Genomic DNA, 18,400 nt, shown 5'->3' with positions numbered 1-18,400 from the left:
AAATATTACAAAGAATATCATGTTTGGAGTAAAGAACGGAGATAAAGGAGTTACATACTACCCCTATGTTTACCCAAGTTTGTGTTGGTTGCAATCTAACGGTTGTAATTTTTCTCTTCCACATTACTTACTAGTAATGGGCCAAAATGAATAAACACACAAAGTACATTAGAGGAGTATCATGACTAAATAATAGAGGTGAATATTGTATTAGAAGGGTGGTAGAACAAGGGCGTGTCAATCATTACAGAAATCTTAAGTCTCAAGTAATAGTAAAGTCTAAAGTTATAGTAAACCACTAAAAACTACTAAAAATGGAATGGCATTTGCCTAAGCCTGCTTTAATTATAAAAAAAGAAAAGGTAAATGTCATATGAGCATGAAAGAGACGAACAGTTCCAGAAAATAGAATGCAGAGTCAAATACCATGACGTATGCCATCTGAGAAAGCAGGGTCTTGAATGGCCTTCTTGAGGAAATTCAACATGGATTTGAGAAGTGCTGCTCGTTGTGGAATACACTGGACTCCTAGCATGGGAAAAAGGCAGGAGAATTATTCTGGTTTCATCACAATGAGCTGTCAGATAGAAAAAAAGGCTTATTTATTTCTACTACAGCAAAACTAGCAGGCATTTGAAATGAGATGTCAGGACATAGGAAAGAAAACTTAGGAAGTGGCAAAGTGCAACACCAAGAATGAAGCAAGACTATTATTAAAATTAAAAGACTACAGTGAAAAAGAGAAATAACAAATTCAATTCTGAAAAGTTCCTATTTTTAATATTATCTGCCCTTTAACATATTTATTTTGATAATCAATGTCGAACTGCCAGAAAAACCATAAAATGCTATATAAGATATATAAGTCGGGGCTGGGAAGGTGGCTCAGCGATAAGAGTGCTTGATTTGCATGCATGAGGCCCTGGTTTTGATTCCTCAGCACCACATAAGCAGAAAAGGCCAGAAGTGGCACTGTGGCTCAAGTGGTAGAGCACTAGCCTTGAGCTGAAGAGCCCAGGGACAACACCCAGATCCAGAGTTCAGGCCCCACAACCAACCAAAAAAGAAAAATGAGGGCTGGGAAGGTAGCTCAGTGGTAGAGTGCTTGCCTTGCATGCATGAAGCCCTGGGTTCGATTCCTCAGCACCACATAAGCAAAAAGAAAAAAGCCGGAAGTGACACTGTGGCTCAAGTGGTAGAGCGTTAGCCTTGAGCTGAAGAGCTGAGGGACAGCGCCCAGGCCCAGAGTTCAGGCCCCATGACCGGATCCAAAAAAAGAAAAAGAAAAAAAATGAAAAAAAGATGTATACGTTCATTTCCAAATATACCATATAAGCACCTTCTAAAAGTTCTCTACACTAATTTTCTTTCTTTTTTTTTTTTTTGGTCATGGGGCTTGAACTCTGTGCCTGGGTGCTGTCCCTCAGCTCTTCAGCTCAAAGTGAGCACTCTACCACTTAAGCCCCAGAGCTAATTCCTCTACACTAATGTAATAAATCAGCCACAGAGAAAGTCTAATTGTTTGCCCACCAAGCCAGAGACCAGGGCCATGGCCGGGGCCAGGAACAGAGCCAGAGAATGCTAGTGGTGCTATGGGAACTTAATATCTTTAATTCAACATCTAGCTGGTTCTCCACAGATGAGGATGAGCCTGTACTAATTTTTTTGGGGGGTCATGGGACTTGAACTCTGTGCCTGAGCGCTGTCCCTTGGCTCTTCAGCTCAAGGTGAGCACTCTACCATTTGAGCCACAGAGTCACTTCCTCTACACTAATTTAATAAATCAGCCACAGTGAAAGTCTAAATGTTTACCCACCAGGCCGGAGACCAGGGCCATGGCCGGGGCCAGGAACAGAGCCAGAGATGCTAGCGGTGCTGTTGGAACTTGTTGTCTTTAATTCAACATCTAGCCGGTTCTCTACAGATAAGGATGAGCCTGGACTGCTTTCCATAGTCACATCTGTAACTTAAGTAAAAATTATGATAAAGAAACTAATTAGAAAAAAAGAATTATTAAAAGAGATTTAAGTAACTTCCAGTGAAGTGAGATGAATGATGTAAAATATGCAATATATTATATTGGGAGGTAGAAGAGGGAGAAATGTTTCCTAGTATCAGTTCTAGGGCTTGAACTCAGGGGCCTGGGTGCTGTCCCTGAGCTATTTTGCTCAAGGATAATATTCCACCACTTGCTCCACTGTTAGCTTTTCGGTAGTTAAGTGGAGATATGAATATCATGGGATTTTCCTGCCCAGGCTTTGAATTACTATTCTTGGATCTCAGCCCTCTGAGTCGCTGGGGTCATGGACATGTAACACCGGTGCCTGCCTAATAGAACTTTATTTTAAAAAAGGTAATTAATACAAAAAGCATAAAAATATTACTGTTAAATGTTGATAGTGATTGAAATCTACGATATAGAGTAAACAATACCAGTTGAGTATTGTTTATGATCTCCTATTCCTTTTCTTTTCTTTTTTTTTTTGGTTGGTCATGGGGCTTGAACTCTGAGCCTGGGTACTGTCCCTTAGCTCTTCAGTAAGTGCTCTACCACTTAACCCACAGCACCACTTGTTTTCTTGGTGGTTAAGTGGTTAAGTGTTTTTATGGACTTTCCTGCCTGGGCTGGCTTTGAACCTCGATTATCAGATCTTAGCCTACTGAATAGCTAGGATTACGGGAGTGAGCCACCAGTGCCCAGTTCTACTCCTTTCCTTAAAAAGGCACTACATACTCAAGAACATAAAAATGCCTAGAAAGAGCCATATCAACTATTAGGTACGTGGGTGGGACAAATACAGTATACATGTGAATAAAATAATTTTAAGTTGTTGAGTAAAAGAATGCATATTACCTAGGTAAAGGTAACTCATGCCTGTATTCCTAGCTACTAAGGAGGCTGAGATCTGAGGATTGCAGTTCAGTTTGGACATCAGCCCGTGCAGGAAAGACCATAGGGTCTTAACTCCAATACTCAGAAAAGGTTTAATGTGTCACGTGGCTCAAGTAGTAGAATGTTAGCCTTAAGTAAAAAGCTCAGGGACAGTGCCCAGGTCCCAGCTCTGGGGTGGGGGTGGGGGTGAGGGTGGAGTTGGAGATGAAAAACAATCAATTTTACAACTTGAAATAATTTGCAATCTTACCATGAAACGTAAATAGTGGTTACTGAATTTTATCTTTAAATGTAATTAACATTTTCCTTCCCAATCCCACTTCTTTCAAGCTTACATAATTAATAACTAATTAATTAGGTGTATATGTGAGGGATTTGAACTCCAAGATTGTCGTTTGGCAGGTAAATTCGTCTAGTCACTTTTGCTTGTGTGTGTGTGTGTGTGTGTGTGTGTGTGTGCGCGTGCACATGTGTGTGTCAGTCCTAGGACTTGAACTCAGAACCTGGTCACTGTCCTTGGGTTTATTAGCTCAAGGTTAGTGCTCTATCACTTCAGCCATAAGCTGGCTTTTTGGGTAACTGATTGGAAGCAAGATTCTCACAGATTTTCCTGCCTGGGCTGGCTGTGAAGCCCAATTCTGAGCTCCTGAGTAGCTAGAACCCACAGGCGCCTCACGGGCACCTAGCTTTCCTTACTTTTTGAATAGGATCTTCCTTTTTTCTAGTGCTAACCCAGCTTGCTCTGTTTGTTAAGCTTGGGCATTTTAAAATGATTACAAAGGCCTGTCTAATTGTCACCTTCCCAACCTCAGCCTAAGACTATAGATGAGAAACACAACATGTAGATGAATTTTTGTGTGACAAATTCCCAAAATGTACCTCCAGCTGGAATCTGCTTGCATCTATGTTCTGGTATTGCAGATATAATTTATTATACCCATAACCCAATCAGAAATACAAGTGTGTCAATTTATATATAAAAGCATTCTATAATCTGGTTTTTACTGAAAATATTTTTCTTTACAAGTACTCCAGAATCACCTTAACCCCTGCCATTGGGATGTGTCTATCATCTTTCTCTTTCTTTCTCTTTCTTTCTCTTTCTTTCTCTCTCTCTGAGTGCTAGCCTTGAGCTGAAGAGCTGAGGGACAGTGCCCAGGCCCAGAGTTCAAGCCCCACAACCAACCAAAAAAAAAAAAAGGAAGAAAGAAAGAAAAAAAACAATATAAGCTGGGCTCCAGTGGCTCACGCCTGTAATCCTAGCTATTCAGGACGCTGAGATCTGAGGATCACAGTTCAAAGCCAACCCGGGCAGGAAAGGCCATGAGAATCTTATCTCCAATTAACCACAAGAAAACCCAAAGTAGTGCTGTGGCTCAAGTGGTAGAGTGCTATCCTTGATGTCAAGAGCTCAGGGACAGTGCCCAGGCCCAGAGTTCAAACCCCACAACCAACAAAAATAAAAATAAAATAAAATAAATTTTCTAACGTCATTACCATAAGCATAATGGACAAGTTAAATGACAACATTGGTCATCAAAACAAAACTCATTTAAATTCAAAACAGAGGTTTGGGGGAAGTTTTTCTCTTTGTGGTGTTTTTATGAAGTATGCATTAAGAAAGTGTTGGGAGTGTTTTTTTAAAAAAGGTATAATGCACTTTAGCATGTGACTTGTTCTTTCTGAACCATCGATCTTTCTGATTTTATAATTTATAGCGGTTTCTACTTCTCTATGATCCCAATTTATTAATCTTTTTAAGCTTTATGCAGTCTCAAAATAACCAAATAAACTTTAACAGGTCCCACTTTAGGATTCTGATGTACTGCCCATATCTTTAACACGAACATATCAAACACTGCAGCTGTCAAAAAGAACACATCCTGATTCCACAGAATTTGTATTTGGTGGGAATAAGCTAGTGAGCCAATGCATAAAGAAACATGAATTAACGTAATGAATAAAATAGATTAGAATGAGTCACAGTAGGGTTCCACGAAAGTTCTACCATCTGCTTTACCTAGTTGATTATTCTAATCAAGTTTCATATCATTCATGCACAAAAAGCTGCCAAAATACATACTCAAGTGAGTTGTATAATCTATAATTTATGAAAAACGTGATAAGAGAAAAACGTCAAGTACAAAAACTCTAACATAATAAATTATAATATACCATCCATATCAGTTTCCATTTCTTCTCCTTCTTGAGTGGTAGTAGGCCTCTGGATCTTTGGTTTGATCACAAAAGGACACTCTTTTCGGCACAGATCTACTTCATGCTACAATTAAGGGAAAATATGCAAGAAAATTCTATAAATAATTTTGGAACAGAGGAAAGATTAGTAGGGTAGGAAAAAGATTTTAATGTTGGACCATATGTCCTGCCTCTGATTTTTCCCCCCATTTGTGAAATAAAGAAGTTTTTTTCTGTGTGTTCTTTAAAAAAATGCAATTCTAATGGAAGAATTGGTATAATAAGAAGGATGCTATGACTCTTTAGGGTTATTTGCAGATCCTAGGCTCAGATTACATTTGTTTTATAAAAAGTTATACGTACCTCAAGTCTATAGATAAAGATTGAAAGTCCACTATGGGACTGAAATGCAGCCATGTCCAGGTTGGTGATGAGGTCAACCACTCTAACAGCTCTGGTGACAAATGTTATTTGGTCCTGTTCATCACCAAGGAACTTTATGACCTAGTGGGAAAATGCAAAAACAATAACTGCAAAGACACAGAGCTGTATTATTTTATAACCATGCAATGGTGGTACAATAAAGCAGAACAGTATAAAGGAAAGAACTTGCTTTGTATTGCTTATAAACTAATAATAGCTTTGTTAATTCAGGAACTCAACCTCCTTAACATTTATATATATACATAATTTTATTTACATACATTTTCCGCAGGATCCTTCTCAATGCCATAACATGTAATATTTTGACTAAGACCCAGGGCCTTTTAAGAACACATTGTGTGACTACAATGATCTCATTATTAGCTATATCTGGTTTTTGTTAATAACACAAAAAGTTGAACTAGAAAATTAAGTATGAAGTTTTTCTAAGTAAAATGTACATTTTCTATTCTCACTGAAGACTCCAAAATTACAAATTATTTTCTCAGTTGATTTCCCCCACAAATGTATATGAAAAGAAAATGCAGCACCTTCAATAAGGCTTCCATCATTCCACAGGAGACCAAGGCTTCACCACCAGCATCATAGCTGGCCAAATGGTATAAAAAAGAGAAGAGAGCAGTGGCAAACTGGTGTGGGTATGGATCCATGGAAGGATCTACAACAGACAGTGGGAGAGAGCAAGAGTTGAGCTGAAAGCATATTACACAAAGAGCATAGTAATCTTTTTACCTAGGATAATTGTTATTCAAACCTACCGATCATGGCCTGGATACAGTTCCTTACAAGTACAGGCAAAAACCCATGGTAAGAGGCAGTTCCAGTACAGTCAATAATACTGCTGAGTTTGGGAGTTCTCTCCAAATGAACAATTGATGTTAATGTTCGTAAAGAAGCAGCTTTAATCTCCTATGAAAATAAAAAGCAAAAGAATGTGTCAAATAAAATGCACAGAAAATTTAACCAAAGGGCTAATATTCAAACGTAAAATTTATGCAATTTTACTGGTAAATGCTTGAGGGCAATGTAGGCTGTTGAGAGTAACACATCAAAAAACTACATGGCATTTATCTCAGATTAATACTGAAACAGAAAGAAGTAGCAAGTAAAATGCTCCCCCTTTTAGCACTAACTCCAAAGGAAAAACAAAAAGGCTAAGAAAGCTATGACCTTGGAGATTCATTATAAATACTTACCATAAGCTGCTTATCTGTTATTTGAAGGACATCTACCAATTCCTCTATTAACCCATTATATAAGATACTGTTTGCTGATTCCTGCAAGGCATTGGAATATACTGCAAAAGGAAAAAACAAGAGGTGAAGCGAGTTCCCAACGATAAATGTCATTTCTGTTTCTGATTATTTTTTCGGTTGTGGGGCTTGAACTCTGGGCTTGGGCACTGTCCCTGAGCTTTTCAGCTCAAGGTGAGCACTCTATTTTCAGCTCAAGGTGAGCACTCTACCACTTGAGCCACGACACTTCCACTTTTCTGGTGGTTTATTGGAGATAAGAGTTTCACGGACTTTCCTGCACAGGCTGGCTTTGAACTGTGATCCTCAGATCTCAGCCTCCTTAGTAGTTAGGATTACAGGCGTGAGCCACCAGCGCCCGGCTGATAAATGTCATTTCTAAACGCTGGCCTCCAGTCAGCACTAGAAGGCAGAATCATTCAATTCTACAGAACTGAATTTTAAAAAATGGTAATAAGCATTAATGACTATCATCCAATTACAGAAATTGTCCTATGAAAAGCATCAGTAGTTCCCAAGAACTTTTGGGAATGGAAACATAAAAACAAAGCTGGGCTGATTTTTCATAACATCATTCATTACTTGATAAAAACTCCATTGTGCCGTGGATGTAAGACTTTCATTTCAGCTTCTTCGTATTTTTTTTTGACTGAAAACACTTTCAGAGTAAACTGTGAAAAAAACAATTTTTGGGTGGGTTCCAGTGGTTCATGCCTGGAATCCTAGTAATTCAAGAAGCTGAGATTTGAGGATCACAATTCAGAGCCAAGCTGGGCAGGAAACTCCATGAGACTCTATCACCAGTAAACTACTCAAAAGTCAGAAGTGGAACTGTGGCACAAATAGTAGAGCACTAGCCTTGAGCAAAAGAAGATCATGGACACCATTCAGGCTCAAGCCCAAGGTCCAGCAAAAAAGAAAACACATAATTTTTGGTCTACTGCAAACTAAATCAGGAATTTGTGATACTCTTTTAAAAATTAAGAATGCATATAATCCAATTTCAATTCATTCCAAATTGACATACTACTAGAAAAAGTTTTGCTTCTCCTGAAGTAAAATGGATGTGATAAGAGCATAGTCCTTTAGCTTGCAACAACTCCTGAGTACCAATGACTTTGCCAGAAGTTATGCTAAATCTGAGTATAAAACAAAAGAGTAGGCTGAGAATGTGGCTTGGTGGTAGCGTGCTTGCCTGGCATGCATGAAGCCTGGGTTTGATTCCTCAGTACCGCATAATCAGAAAAGGCTGGAAGTGGCATTTTGGCTCAAGTGGTAGGGTGCTAGCTTTGAACAAAAGAAGCTCAGGGACAGTGCCTAGGCCTTGAGTTCAAGCCCCAGGAATGGAACCAAAAAAAAAAAAAAAATCCAAAGAGTAGTTTCAAAGCAAGTATATCAAAGCAGGAAAACAACTATAAACATATCCATATGCCAGTGGCTCATGCCTGTAATCCTAGCTACTCAGGAGGCTGAGATGTAACTAAGGATTTATAGTCCAGGGCAAGTCTGCCAGGAAACTTCATAAGACTCTATCTCCAATAAACTACCCAAAAGTCAGAAGTGGAACTATGTAGCACTAATCTTGAATGAGAAAGCTCAGTTCCAAACCCCACCATGGGCCAGTACGTACACATAAAAAGTACTAACATAACAAAGGTAGGTTAATAACAGAAGTGATTACCATTTTATACTTTTAGGCCGATAGTAGGTTCCTTTCCAGGTTTTCTTACTTTTTTTGACATTACTGGAGTTTTTCAACCTTGGAAACTCTGAGCTGGCAAGGCTAGCACAAACTTTGAGCTATGGCCTCCAGCATTGTTTTTTCATTGATTATTTTTATTTTTAATTTTATTTCATTGCTGGTTCTGGGGCTTGAACTCAGGGCCTGGACATTGTCCTTAAGCTTCTTTTGCTTAAGAAAAGAACTCTGTCACTTGAGCTGGAGTACCACTTGAGCGGTAGTACCACTTCTGGCCTTTTCTGTTTGTGTGGTACTGAGGAATTGAACCCAGCTCTTCAGGCATGCTAGGCAAGCACTCTATCACTAAGCCACATTCCCAGCCCCTGTTTTCAGAATAAGGTCTCACTTCCCGCCCAGGCACTCACATAAACTGGAATCCACCTAGTTTATTCCCCCCCCCCCCCCCGGCTTTTTTTTTTTTTTTGTCGGTTGTGGGGCTTGAACTCTGGGCCTGGGCGCTGTCCCTCAGCTCTTCAGCTCAAGGCGAGCGCTCTACCACTTGAGCTACAGCGCCACTTCCGGTTTTCTGGTGGTTTATTGGAGATAGGAGTCTCACGGTCTCTCCTGCCCGGGCTGGCTTTGAACCGCGATCCTCAGATCTCAGCCTACTGAGTAGCTTGGATTACAGACGTGAGCCACCAGCGCCCGGCTCCCCCCCAGGCTTTTTATTTAATCCTTATATTACAATATAAGTACTGCTGCAATATAAAATAAGGAAACGAAGGGTAGGATAAACATGTGGCTAATCTGAAAGGAACTAAAGTGAGAGCACAGGATTTAACTTCAAATCTCTGTGTTTTCCCTTTTACTGAGTCACAGTATGATTTAAAAATAATACCCATAGGAGGATGGAAGAATAGGAAGATGAAATAAGCCTAAGGACAGGGTCCAGTGTGAGATTTCCATGTGTAAATGCATTTCTTAAAAATCCAATGCCAGGTGCTGGTGGCTCACACCTGTAATACTAGCTACTCAGGAGACTGAGATCTGAGAATCATGATTCAAAGCCAGGCTGGGCAGAAAGGCTGTGAAAGTCCTTATCTATAATTAACCACGAGAAAACCAGAAGTGGCGCTGTAGATCAAGAGGTAGAGCACCTGCCTTGAGCTGAAGAGCTCAGGGATAGCACCTAGGCCCAGAGTTCAAGCCCAAGACTGACCAAAAAACAACAACAACAATAACAACCAAGAGTAGTAGTGCACATTTGATAGCCCAGTACTCAGGCAGTTGAGGTGAAAGGATCCTAAATGCTATGCCAGGAATGGCCAGATCCAAAAACTGAAATAAAATAAGAAAACAGTCAAGACTAAAAACATGTAACTTATCACCAAGGATCATATCCTGCTTCTAGTAGAACATTGAGGAAAATGTATTGTACACACTAGTAATGTTGGCAATTCATACTTCACGCTACAAGCCTTATAGCAACAAAGATGGATGAAATTCACATGAAATGAAATCCAAATTGTCCAACTAGGATTTATTAAATAGTCTTCTCTTACCTAATATAGATATTGCATGTAATCTGGCCTGAACAGCTTGTAATCGTTTCCTGTGATTAGAAAAGCCATGGGCCAGTCGTATGTGTGTAAATAACAGCATCTGCAGAGATAAGACCTGTATTAGGACATCATTAGAAAAGTAAGTACTCTTTTTGGGGCAGTTATCTGTTGGGCTGCTTGGTCAAACAGTATATGGTAAGAATTTGTTCAATGATCAAATGAACCACTCACCCAAAGTTTAGCTGCCAAAATGGGAGTGAAAGAGGGATTTACAGAGCCCTAAAATCCCATTTTGTTAAACTAAGCACTGTTACTATACTGACTGGCAATAAATAGGGGATATTTGCCAAGAGTTCAGATTATTTCAAACCAAATTAAGTATCTTGCCAGAATAAAAAATGATTAGAAAAATCTAACAAAATAAAAATTTTAGTTGAACTATGGCTCAAGTGGTGAAGCACTAGCCTTTAGAGAAAAAAAAAAGCTAGGGGCTGGGAAGGTGGCTCAGTAGTAGAGCACTTGCTTGCATGCATGAGGCCCTGGGTTTGATTCCTCAGTACTACATAAGCAAAAAGAAAAAAAGCCAGAAGTGGCACGGTGGCTCAAGTGGTAGAGCGCTAGCCTTGAGCTGAAGAGCTGAGGGACAGCCCACAGGCCCAGAGTTCAGGCCCCACGACCCGACCCCCCAAAACAAAAAACAAAAAAACAACTAATGGAAAAAACCTAGGCCTTCAATTCAAGACCCAGAGATATGTACCAACACATAATGATATTCATGAGTCCATCTGTTTCTATTTTCTCAAACTTGTGCAAGGCTCTAGGAATTTACTGTTGGCCTTATAAAAACAAGAAATGAAGAGAGGTTAATTAATTTTCCCATAGTCTAACTCTAAACGTAATAATATATGTTCTGCTATGCATTCTCCCCTTCCCCAGTAACCCATACTATACATTTTTTACATATATCATACCTGCTTGTCCTTAGGAATGCTGTACATCTTGGTGAGGGACTCCATGATTTCAGAAGGGCTTTCTGAAATCTACATTAGAAAAAAAAATACAGTTATAATAAAACAAAAGTCAAGCAAACATTAAGAAATTAGCCAAATGTCAAAGATTGCTCTTACCTTGTCAAGTTGCTCTATGTGAATATAGTGTAGTGTATTACTACTCGTCTGAAATTTAAAAAGTTAAGAAAGCTGTCAGGGATCAAGAAAGTTCTTAATTTCCCCCAACAGTGACTGAGAGCTAACTAAAAACAAAAGATTATCACCCTAGGCTGAAGTATATAACCAAATGGCCTTAAAATCAAAGTAACTTCAGGCTGGGAAGGTGGCTCAGTGGTAGAGTGCTTGCCTTGCATGCATGGGGCCCTGGGTTCGATTCCTCAGCACCACATAAACAGAAAAAGCCGGAAGTGGCCCTGTGGCTCAAGAAGTAGAGCGCTTGCCTTGAGCTGAAGAGCTGAGGGACAGTGCCTAGGCCCAGAGTTCAGGTCCACGACCAGCAAAAAAAAAAAAAAAAAAAAATCAAAGTAACTTCAAAAGCATCTAAAATATTGATTTTAGCTGGATGCCTGTGGCTCATGTCAATAATCCTAACATTTCAATGTCGGAGGGACAGAAAGTATTGGAGACTTATCTCCAATAATAAGCAATAAACCAGAAGTAGAGCTGTGGCTCAAGTGGCAGGCATCAGCCTTTAGAGATAAACCTTAGGGATAGCACTCAAGTATGGACAAACACAAACACACACTTACATACACATACACACTCATTCATATGTGAATAATGCATATTCACTTTGCATTTGATATTAACAATAAATCAGAAGTAAACTATAATGCTAATATCCAAGTACATTTCATATTTCTCTGTTCTTTCTTGGGGGGGGAGTAAGAGGATTTGAACTCTTGTGCCACTAGGAAGCACTGTACCATCTATGCCATGTCACCAACTCTTCTGTTTTTCCTTTAGTTTTTTTATTTGTTTTTGTTTTGCCTGGGTCAGTCTCAAACCTCAGATCTCTTATATCTAGCCACTGAAATTACTGTAATTATAGGCACATACAGCCACTACACCCGATATATTTGTAAAAAAGGGGCCTATTCTCTGACCTTGATGTACCAAGAGCCCCTCAAAGTTTACAGCTTTACAGACTGGTAATACAGACTTTTGTTCCATTTAAATCCTCACTTCATATCCATAGCTTCAGTGTTCACAGCAAAGATTGAAACCACAGAAATGGGTTTTCTTTGAATATGCATTATAGTAACTATAGTAGTTTTATATACTAGTCTAGTTCTAAATGAGACTGAATCTTAGTACCTCTTCCTAGAATATTAAATGATAAACCAAGTAGGATTATTCACGCAAAACATACGTTAGCTTAAGTAGAGAAGCCTAAGTCATCAATATCCAGAGCATTATACTATATATATGTTGGAATTCTCAACTAAAACTGAAAAAAAATACTTAAGTCACATAAAGTTGTGACTCATGGAACTCTATCTTTTGGCAGGACCCAACAAAAAACTCAATTCTATCAGAGCTGGGCATGTAATTAATTCTTATTCCCAAGAAGCTTGGTAAGGAAGCTCAAAATAAGCACAATTATAGTAGATTGTAGACTCTGTCAGAAAAAGTCTGAATAATACTCACCCTTTTCTCGATTTTGACCTCTGCCCCAGGGTCTGCATAGAATTCAAAGTGTAGTGTAGTTGCGCTGGGTGGGTACTTCTGTGTATAAATTGTATCAAAGAGTCAGACAGTGAACTTAAAACTGCTTTTTGTTAAGGCAGATGTCTCCCAACTCTTCTCAAAATTCTAGTTACCCAATTCACTGTGGAAAAGGAATGAGCTTTTCCTAAGAATAACTTCTTTTCTTAATGAGATTTATTTTTAAATGACTCAGTAAGATCTAGAGGCCCCAAAACTTGCATATTACTTACTTGTAACCTTTTCTATCAACTTGCTTATTACTTACTTGTAACCTTTTCTTTCAAGAAAAATTTTCTTTGAAAACTTCTCTCAGAGATGAGGGTGAGAGACAAAACTGCCAATTAATATAAACAGAAAAAAAAATACTGGTCTCTACGTATGAGCTAAAGAATGAAAAGCAATGTTCTTATGGAAGCCTTACTAACTGCCAGTCCTCTGATATGCCTTATTTAAAGGATGCTTCAATGCTAAATCATAATAATACTTCAAATATACTCTTCTACAATATGTTATGATTTTTATTCTGGTCAGTCATGCAGCTTGAACTCTGGGCCTGGGCACTTGAGCTGAACAGCTCAAGGATAGCACTCTACCACTTTGAGCCAAAGTGCCACTTCCAGTTTTCTGGTAGCTAATAAGAGATAAGAGTTTCATGGACTTCCCTGCACAGGCTAGCTTTGAATCTAAATCAGATCTCAGCCTCCTGAGTAGCTATGATTTCAGGTGTGAGCCACTGATATTATTTGAACAGGTTCAGCAAGCTAAATAAATTGGATGCTGACAGTATATCTTATATTTTAAGGGGAAGAAGTACTAAGCAGTGAACTCAAGGACTCATACTTGCTAAGCAAGTGCTCTAACACTTGGGTTACAAACTCCTCTCAGAAAAGCAACATGACAAACAATATTAGGAACATGTCCATTAAAAGGTTTCTGAAAGAAACCACTTTTTCAGTTGAAAACACATCTACACATTAATTTCATTTAAACCAGATGTTTTCCAAAATTCCATGATATCCCAAATCTCAATAAATTAAGAGGAGTAGAACTAAGAACAGAAAGCCACGAAGCAGTATTGTTCAGTATATCACAGTGTTTTGCTCACAGAGCACAGAATAATCCTAATGTGAATAAGGAGGTTCAAAATTAAACTACCAAATTTTAAAATAAAAAAAAAAAATGCAGGGGCCGGGAAGGGGGCTCAATGGTAGAGCGCTTGCCTTGCATGCATGAGGCCCTGGATTCGATTCCTCAGCACCACATAAGCAAAAGGAAAAAAGCCGGAAGTGGTGCTGTGGCTCAAGTGGTAGAGCACTAGCCTTGAGCTGAAGATCTGAGGGACAGCGCCCAGGCCCAGAGTTCAGGCTCCACGACCGGACCCCCCCCCAAAAAAGAAAAAAAATGCATTTCAGAATCAGGATATTCTAGGCCAGGTGCTGGTGGCTCACACCTGTCATCCTAGCTACTCAGGAGGCTGAGATCTGAGGATCCAGTTCAAAGCCAGCCCAGGCAGGACAGTGCATAAGATTCTTATCTCCAATAAGCCACCCAGAAAACCGGAAGTGGCACTGTGGCTCAAGTGGTAGAATGCTAGCCTTGACCTGAAGAGGAGGCTCAGGGAGAGCGCCCAAGCCCAGAGTTTAAGCCCCATGACTGATAAAGGAAAAAAAAAAAGAATTAGAATATTCTAAGAACATTCATCTCTTAAATGACCAATATCCATTTACAAAATACTAAATGAAAAAGGTTTATCAGCTAAGGTGGAAACATTTCTGTAATTTTTTACCAAAGCTATTGCTGGAGAATAAAAGGCTCAGACTGGATAAATTTCATCCCATCCATTTTTACCAAAAATGACAAACAGACGAGGCAAATTGGCTCACAACTGTTATCAAAGACTGAACTGTATCTTTTGGATATACAGAAATATAATAAAGGGCTGGGAATGCCTGAGGCCCTGGGTCGATTCCTCAGCACCACATAAGCAAAAAGAAAAAAGAAAGAAGTGGCGCTGTAGCTCAAGTGGTAGAGCGCTAGCCTTGAGCTGAAGAGCTGAAGGACATCGCCGAGGCCCAGAGTTCAGGCCCGATGACCGGACCCCCCCCAAAAAAAAGATTTAGGGGTTCTTTCAAATTCCTTCAAAAAAATTCAACATCCTAAAGGAGTATGTAACAACATAAGTAATTGTCTTTTGTCTATCGTTACCATACTAAGAACACGGGCATTGCTCGTCTACTTCCTAAGGATTACTATGACCCTATTGATCTCAGGTTTGTCAAACATTCCTATTGTCAAGTGGTAACTTTATATATAAAATATTCATTGTAAAATAAGCTCTGGCAAAAGGATACATTCGAAAGAATTACTTACCAGCATATGCAAGTCTCTGCAACATTCTGCAAGTCCAAAGCCATTCTCCTTTCCACCCCAACTCTTGCAAAAGGAAAAAGACAATGTGGGTTAAGACAGTTCTTAGGGTCACTACATCTTTATGTATATAAAATACAAAGTATGTAACTTGGCTTGGAGCATATTGCTGAGAAGACAATGTAAAAGTCAAACAAGAGGGGGCAAACAAAAGAAGAACTTAATAGTCAAACCAAGATGATGTGTCCGAAGGTGAAAGAATTCTTAACTGTGGTCAATTTTGTAGTTCTGGAAGGATGCTCAAAAGAAGAATATAAGAAATGGCTAAGCTAGCCGGGCACTGGTGGCTCACGCCTGTAATCCTAGCTACTCAGGAGGCTGAAATCTGAGGATCGCGGTTCAAAGCCAGCCCGGGCAGGAAAGACCGTGAGACTCCTATCTCCAATAAACCACCAGAAAACCGGAAGTGGCGCTGTAGCTCAAGTGGCAGAGCGCTCGCCTTGAGCTGAAGAGCTGAGGGACAGTGCCCAGGCCAAGAGTTCAAGCCCCTCAACTGACAAAAAAAGGCTAGCCATTGCACTACAAGGCTTATATTCACATTTGCTGGCAAGGCAATTAAGACCTATCATGTCTTGGCTAATATTACACCTTGTCACCTTGCTTACCTTGTCACCAGGTAAAATTGAAATTCTTCTCTTTGACATACACCAAAACTTGGAGAACATAAGGTCCTATATTACTTAATACTATGATAGTTGCTTGTTTTGTCATCATTTAATTTTAAAAATTATCTTCAGTTGTACAAAAGGGTATCAACTCAACATTATTTTAATTTGAAGTCAATGGGCTTAGCAGTTCTTGAGGTAATGGGGAAAACAGTTCAACTGGCTTCCAAATATAAAAATAATGCTCATGTCATTTTGTTTGCCACAAGCATCTTCAAAAGCATTTGAAATAGTATTAATAGGATCATTTTATTTTTCAGTCTGAATACACGACAGTCATCATAGCTACAACTACATAAATCAAAATACTATTTCCACTCTTTATATTATACTATAGCTAACTCATTTCTAGCGTAATTCAAGCAAAAAAAAGCCACTTAAATCCATGCTTCATTCTATTTTCTTACTCTAAGTGTAGATATCAATCACCTTGAATCTAGATTATCATCAAGCAGGCCCTGGCATGACACACTCACTATCTTAATTTAAATTGTTTGTTCCCCCAGAGCAAAGCTGCTATTGTGTCACTACCTCAAGTGCTGGAATACCTGTCTTACAAGCCTGACCCTAAGTTCCAACCCAAGTACTGCCAAAAATGGGGGGGGGGGGGGGGGGGGGGAGGGGAGAATGATAGCCATGAAATTTCCAAAGTTTGACAAAAAAAAAAATGATCTACAAATCCAAAAGAAGGGCAACTCTGGGAAGATTCATTATAATCAATTTTTTTTTTTTGGGGGGGGGGGGGGGGGGGGGGTTGGTCGTGGGGCTTGAACTCTTGGCTTGGGCACTGTCCCTGTGCTCTTCAGCTGAAGGGGAGCACTCTACCGCTTGAGCCACAGCACCACTTCTGGTTTTCTAGTGATTTATTGGCGATCTCATGAACTTTCCTGCCTGGGCTGGCTTTGAACCGTGATCCTCCTCAGATCTCAGCCTCCTTAGTAGCGAGGATTATAGGCGTGAGCCACTGGCTCATTATAATCAAATGGCCAACAACAAAGAGGAAATCTTGACTAGCAAGAGAAAAATGACTTGTTAGGTACAAGGAATCTTAAATAAAATGCAAAACTGATAGTTCATCCAAAACTATGAAAGACAAAATGCAGTGGTCTGATGTCATACACACAATGCAGTAAGAGAAGACTTAGCAAAGCAACATTGTCACATAACTTTTAACTGGAGAAAGAGCAAAACTCTGTGATCAATAAGAATTTTCTACTATTCAAATTCAGTTGGCATTAATTTGAACTAATATATGATAAAAAAGATAACAGTTATAAATACCAGGGCAAACACTATGTAATAGAGAAAAAAGCCAAGAGAGAAGAATACCTGAAAAGCACTGTATCAACTAGACCTAATATACATATAAAGAACAATACAAGCCAAGTGCCAGTTGCTCAAGCCCATAATCCTAGCTATTCAGGAAGCGAGATATGAAGATCTCCATTCACCAATATAGGCAGGAATATTTGTGAGATGCTTATCTCGAATAAATCACAGAAAAAGCTGGAAGTAATGCTGTGGGTCAAGTGGAACAGCACTAGCCTTAAGCAAAAAGGAGCTCAAGGACAGTGCTCAGACTCAGAGTTCAAGCCCCAAGACTGGAAAAATAAACAAATAACAATCCACCCCAAAGCATACATATTCTCAGCAATGAGGGCTGGGAAGGTGGCTCAGTGGTAGAGTGCTTGCCTTGCATGCCTGAGGCCCTGGGTTTGATTCCTCAGCAACACATAAGCAAAAACAAAAAAAGCCAGAAGTGGCGCTGTGGCTCAAGTGGTAGAGCACTAGCCTTGAGCTGAAGAGCTGAAGGACAGTGCCCAGGCCCAGAGTTCAGGCCCCACGACTGGACCAAAAATAAATAAATAAATAAAAATAAATTCAGCAATGAGTAAAATGTAGCATCCCTCTGATAATTATGAGGAAACAATGCATAAAGTACAAGGTTCATGGGCTGGGAAGGTGGCTCAATGGTAGAGCGCTTGCCTTGCATGAATGAGACCCTGGGTTCGATTCCTCAGCACAACATAAGCAAAAAGAAAAAAGCCGGAGGTGGCGCTGTGGCTCAAGTGGTAGAGCACTAGCCTTGAGCTGAAGAGCTGAGGGACAGCAGCCAGGCCCAGAGTTCAAGCCCCATGACCAACAAAAAAATAAATAAATAAAATAGAAAGACTAAGAAAACTTTCCAAAATGGTAATAGAGATATTATTGTGGTCAATTTCTTTTCTGTATATTTCTAAACTTTTAAACATACTGAGAACACAATTTTACTAGGAAAAAATATTTGCTTTGCCAACAGGACAAATTAATGCAATGCGTATAAAATGCTTATGATTTTAGAGTAATTTGTCACTTAAGAATAATACTATCTGGTTCTGGTGGCTCACACCTGTAATCCTAGCTACTCAGAAGGCTGAGATCTGAGGAATGTGGTTCAAAGCCAGCCCAGAGATGAGCTTTTGGTTTTTCACAATTAAGCATTTTCTGGTTGCTTTAACCTTTTTACTAGTTTTCAGCATTGTGATAATGTTGCCAGCCCAGGCAGGAAAGTCTATGAGA

At 39.5% G+C, this 18,400-nt stretch overlaps 1 protein-coding gene across 9 annotated transcripts in view; it reads right to left on the bottom strand.

Moving 5' to 3' along the window:
* Huwe1 (HECT, UBA and WWE domain containing E3 ubiquitin protein ligase 1) overlaps nt 1-18,400 on the bottom strand; it is a 169,090-nt gene that overhangs the window by 101,678 nt on the left and 49,012 nt on the right. For 8 of the 9 annotated variants that reach the window (XM_042684866.1, XM_042684873.1, XM_042684865.1 and 5 more), the window contains 12 exons: nt 15,120-15,182; nt 12,690-12,767; nt 11,157-11,204; nt 11,001-11,069; nt 10,030-10,129; nt 6,730-6,830; nt 6,292-6,442; nt 6,064-6,191; nt 5,453-5,593; nt 5,069-5,174; nt 1,817-1,966; nt 427-528 (listed from right to left, as the gene is read on the bottom strand). In XM_042684866.1, the coding sequence (XP_042540800.1) occupies nt 427-528; nt 1,817-1,966; nt 5,069-5,174; nt 5,453-5,593; nt 6,064-6,191; nt 6,292-6,442; nt 6,730-6,830; nt 10,030-10,129; nt 11,001-11,069; nt 11,157-11,204; nt 12,690-12,767; nt 15,120-15,182 (1,237 nt within the window). The remainder of the gene's footprint in view (nt 1-426; nt 529-1,816; nt 1,967-5,068; nt 5,175-5,452; nt 5,594-6,063; nt 6,192-6,291; nt 6,443-6,729; nt 6,831-10,029; nt 10,130-11,000; nt 11,070-11,156; nt 11,205-12,689; nt 12,768-15,119; nt 15,183-18,400) is intronic. The other variant, XM_042684869.1, reaches the window with a different exon arrangement.

Source organism: Dipodomys spectabilis, unplaced genomic scaffold (genome assembly GCF_019054845.1).
Source record: "Dipodomys spectabilis isolate Male_0828 unplaced genomic scaffold, ASM1905484v1 ptg000091l, whole genome shotgun sequence".
In the NCBI taxonomy this organism is placed as follows: domain Eukaryota; kingdom Metazoa; phylum Chordata; class Mammalia; order Rodentia; family Heteromyidae; genus Dipodomys; species Dipodomys spectabilis.
Note: the sequence above shows the minus strand (reverse complement) of the source record. Positions and strands in the feature narration are given on the sequence as shown.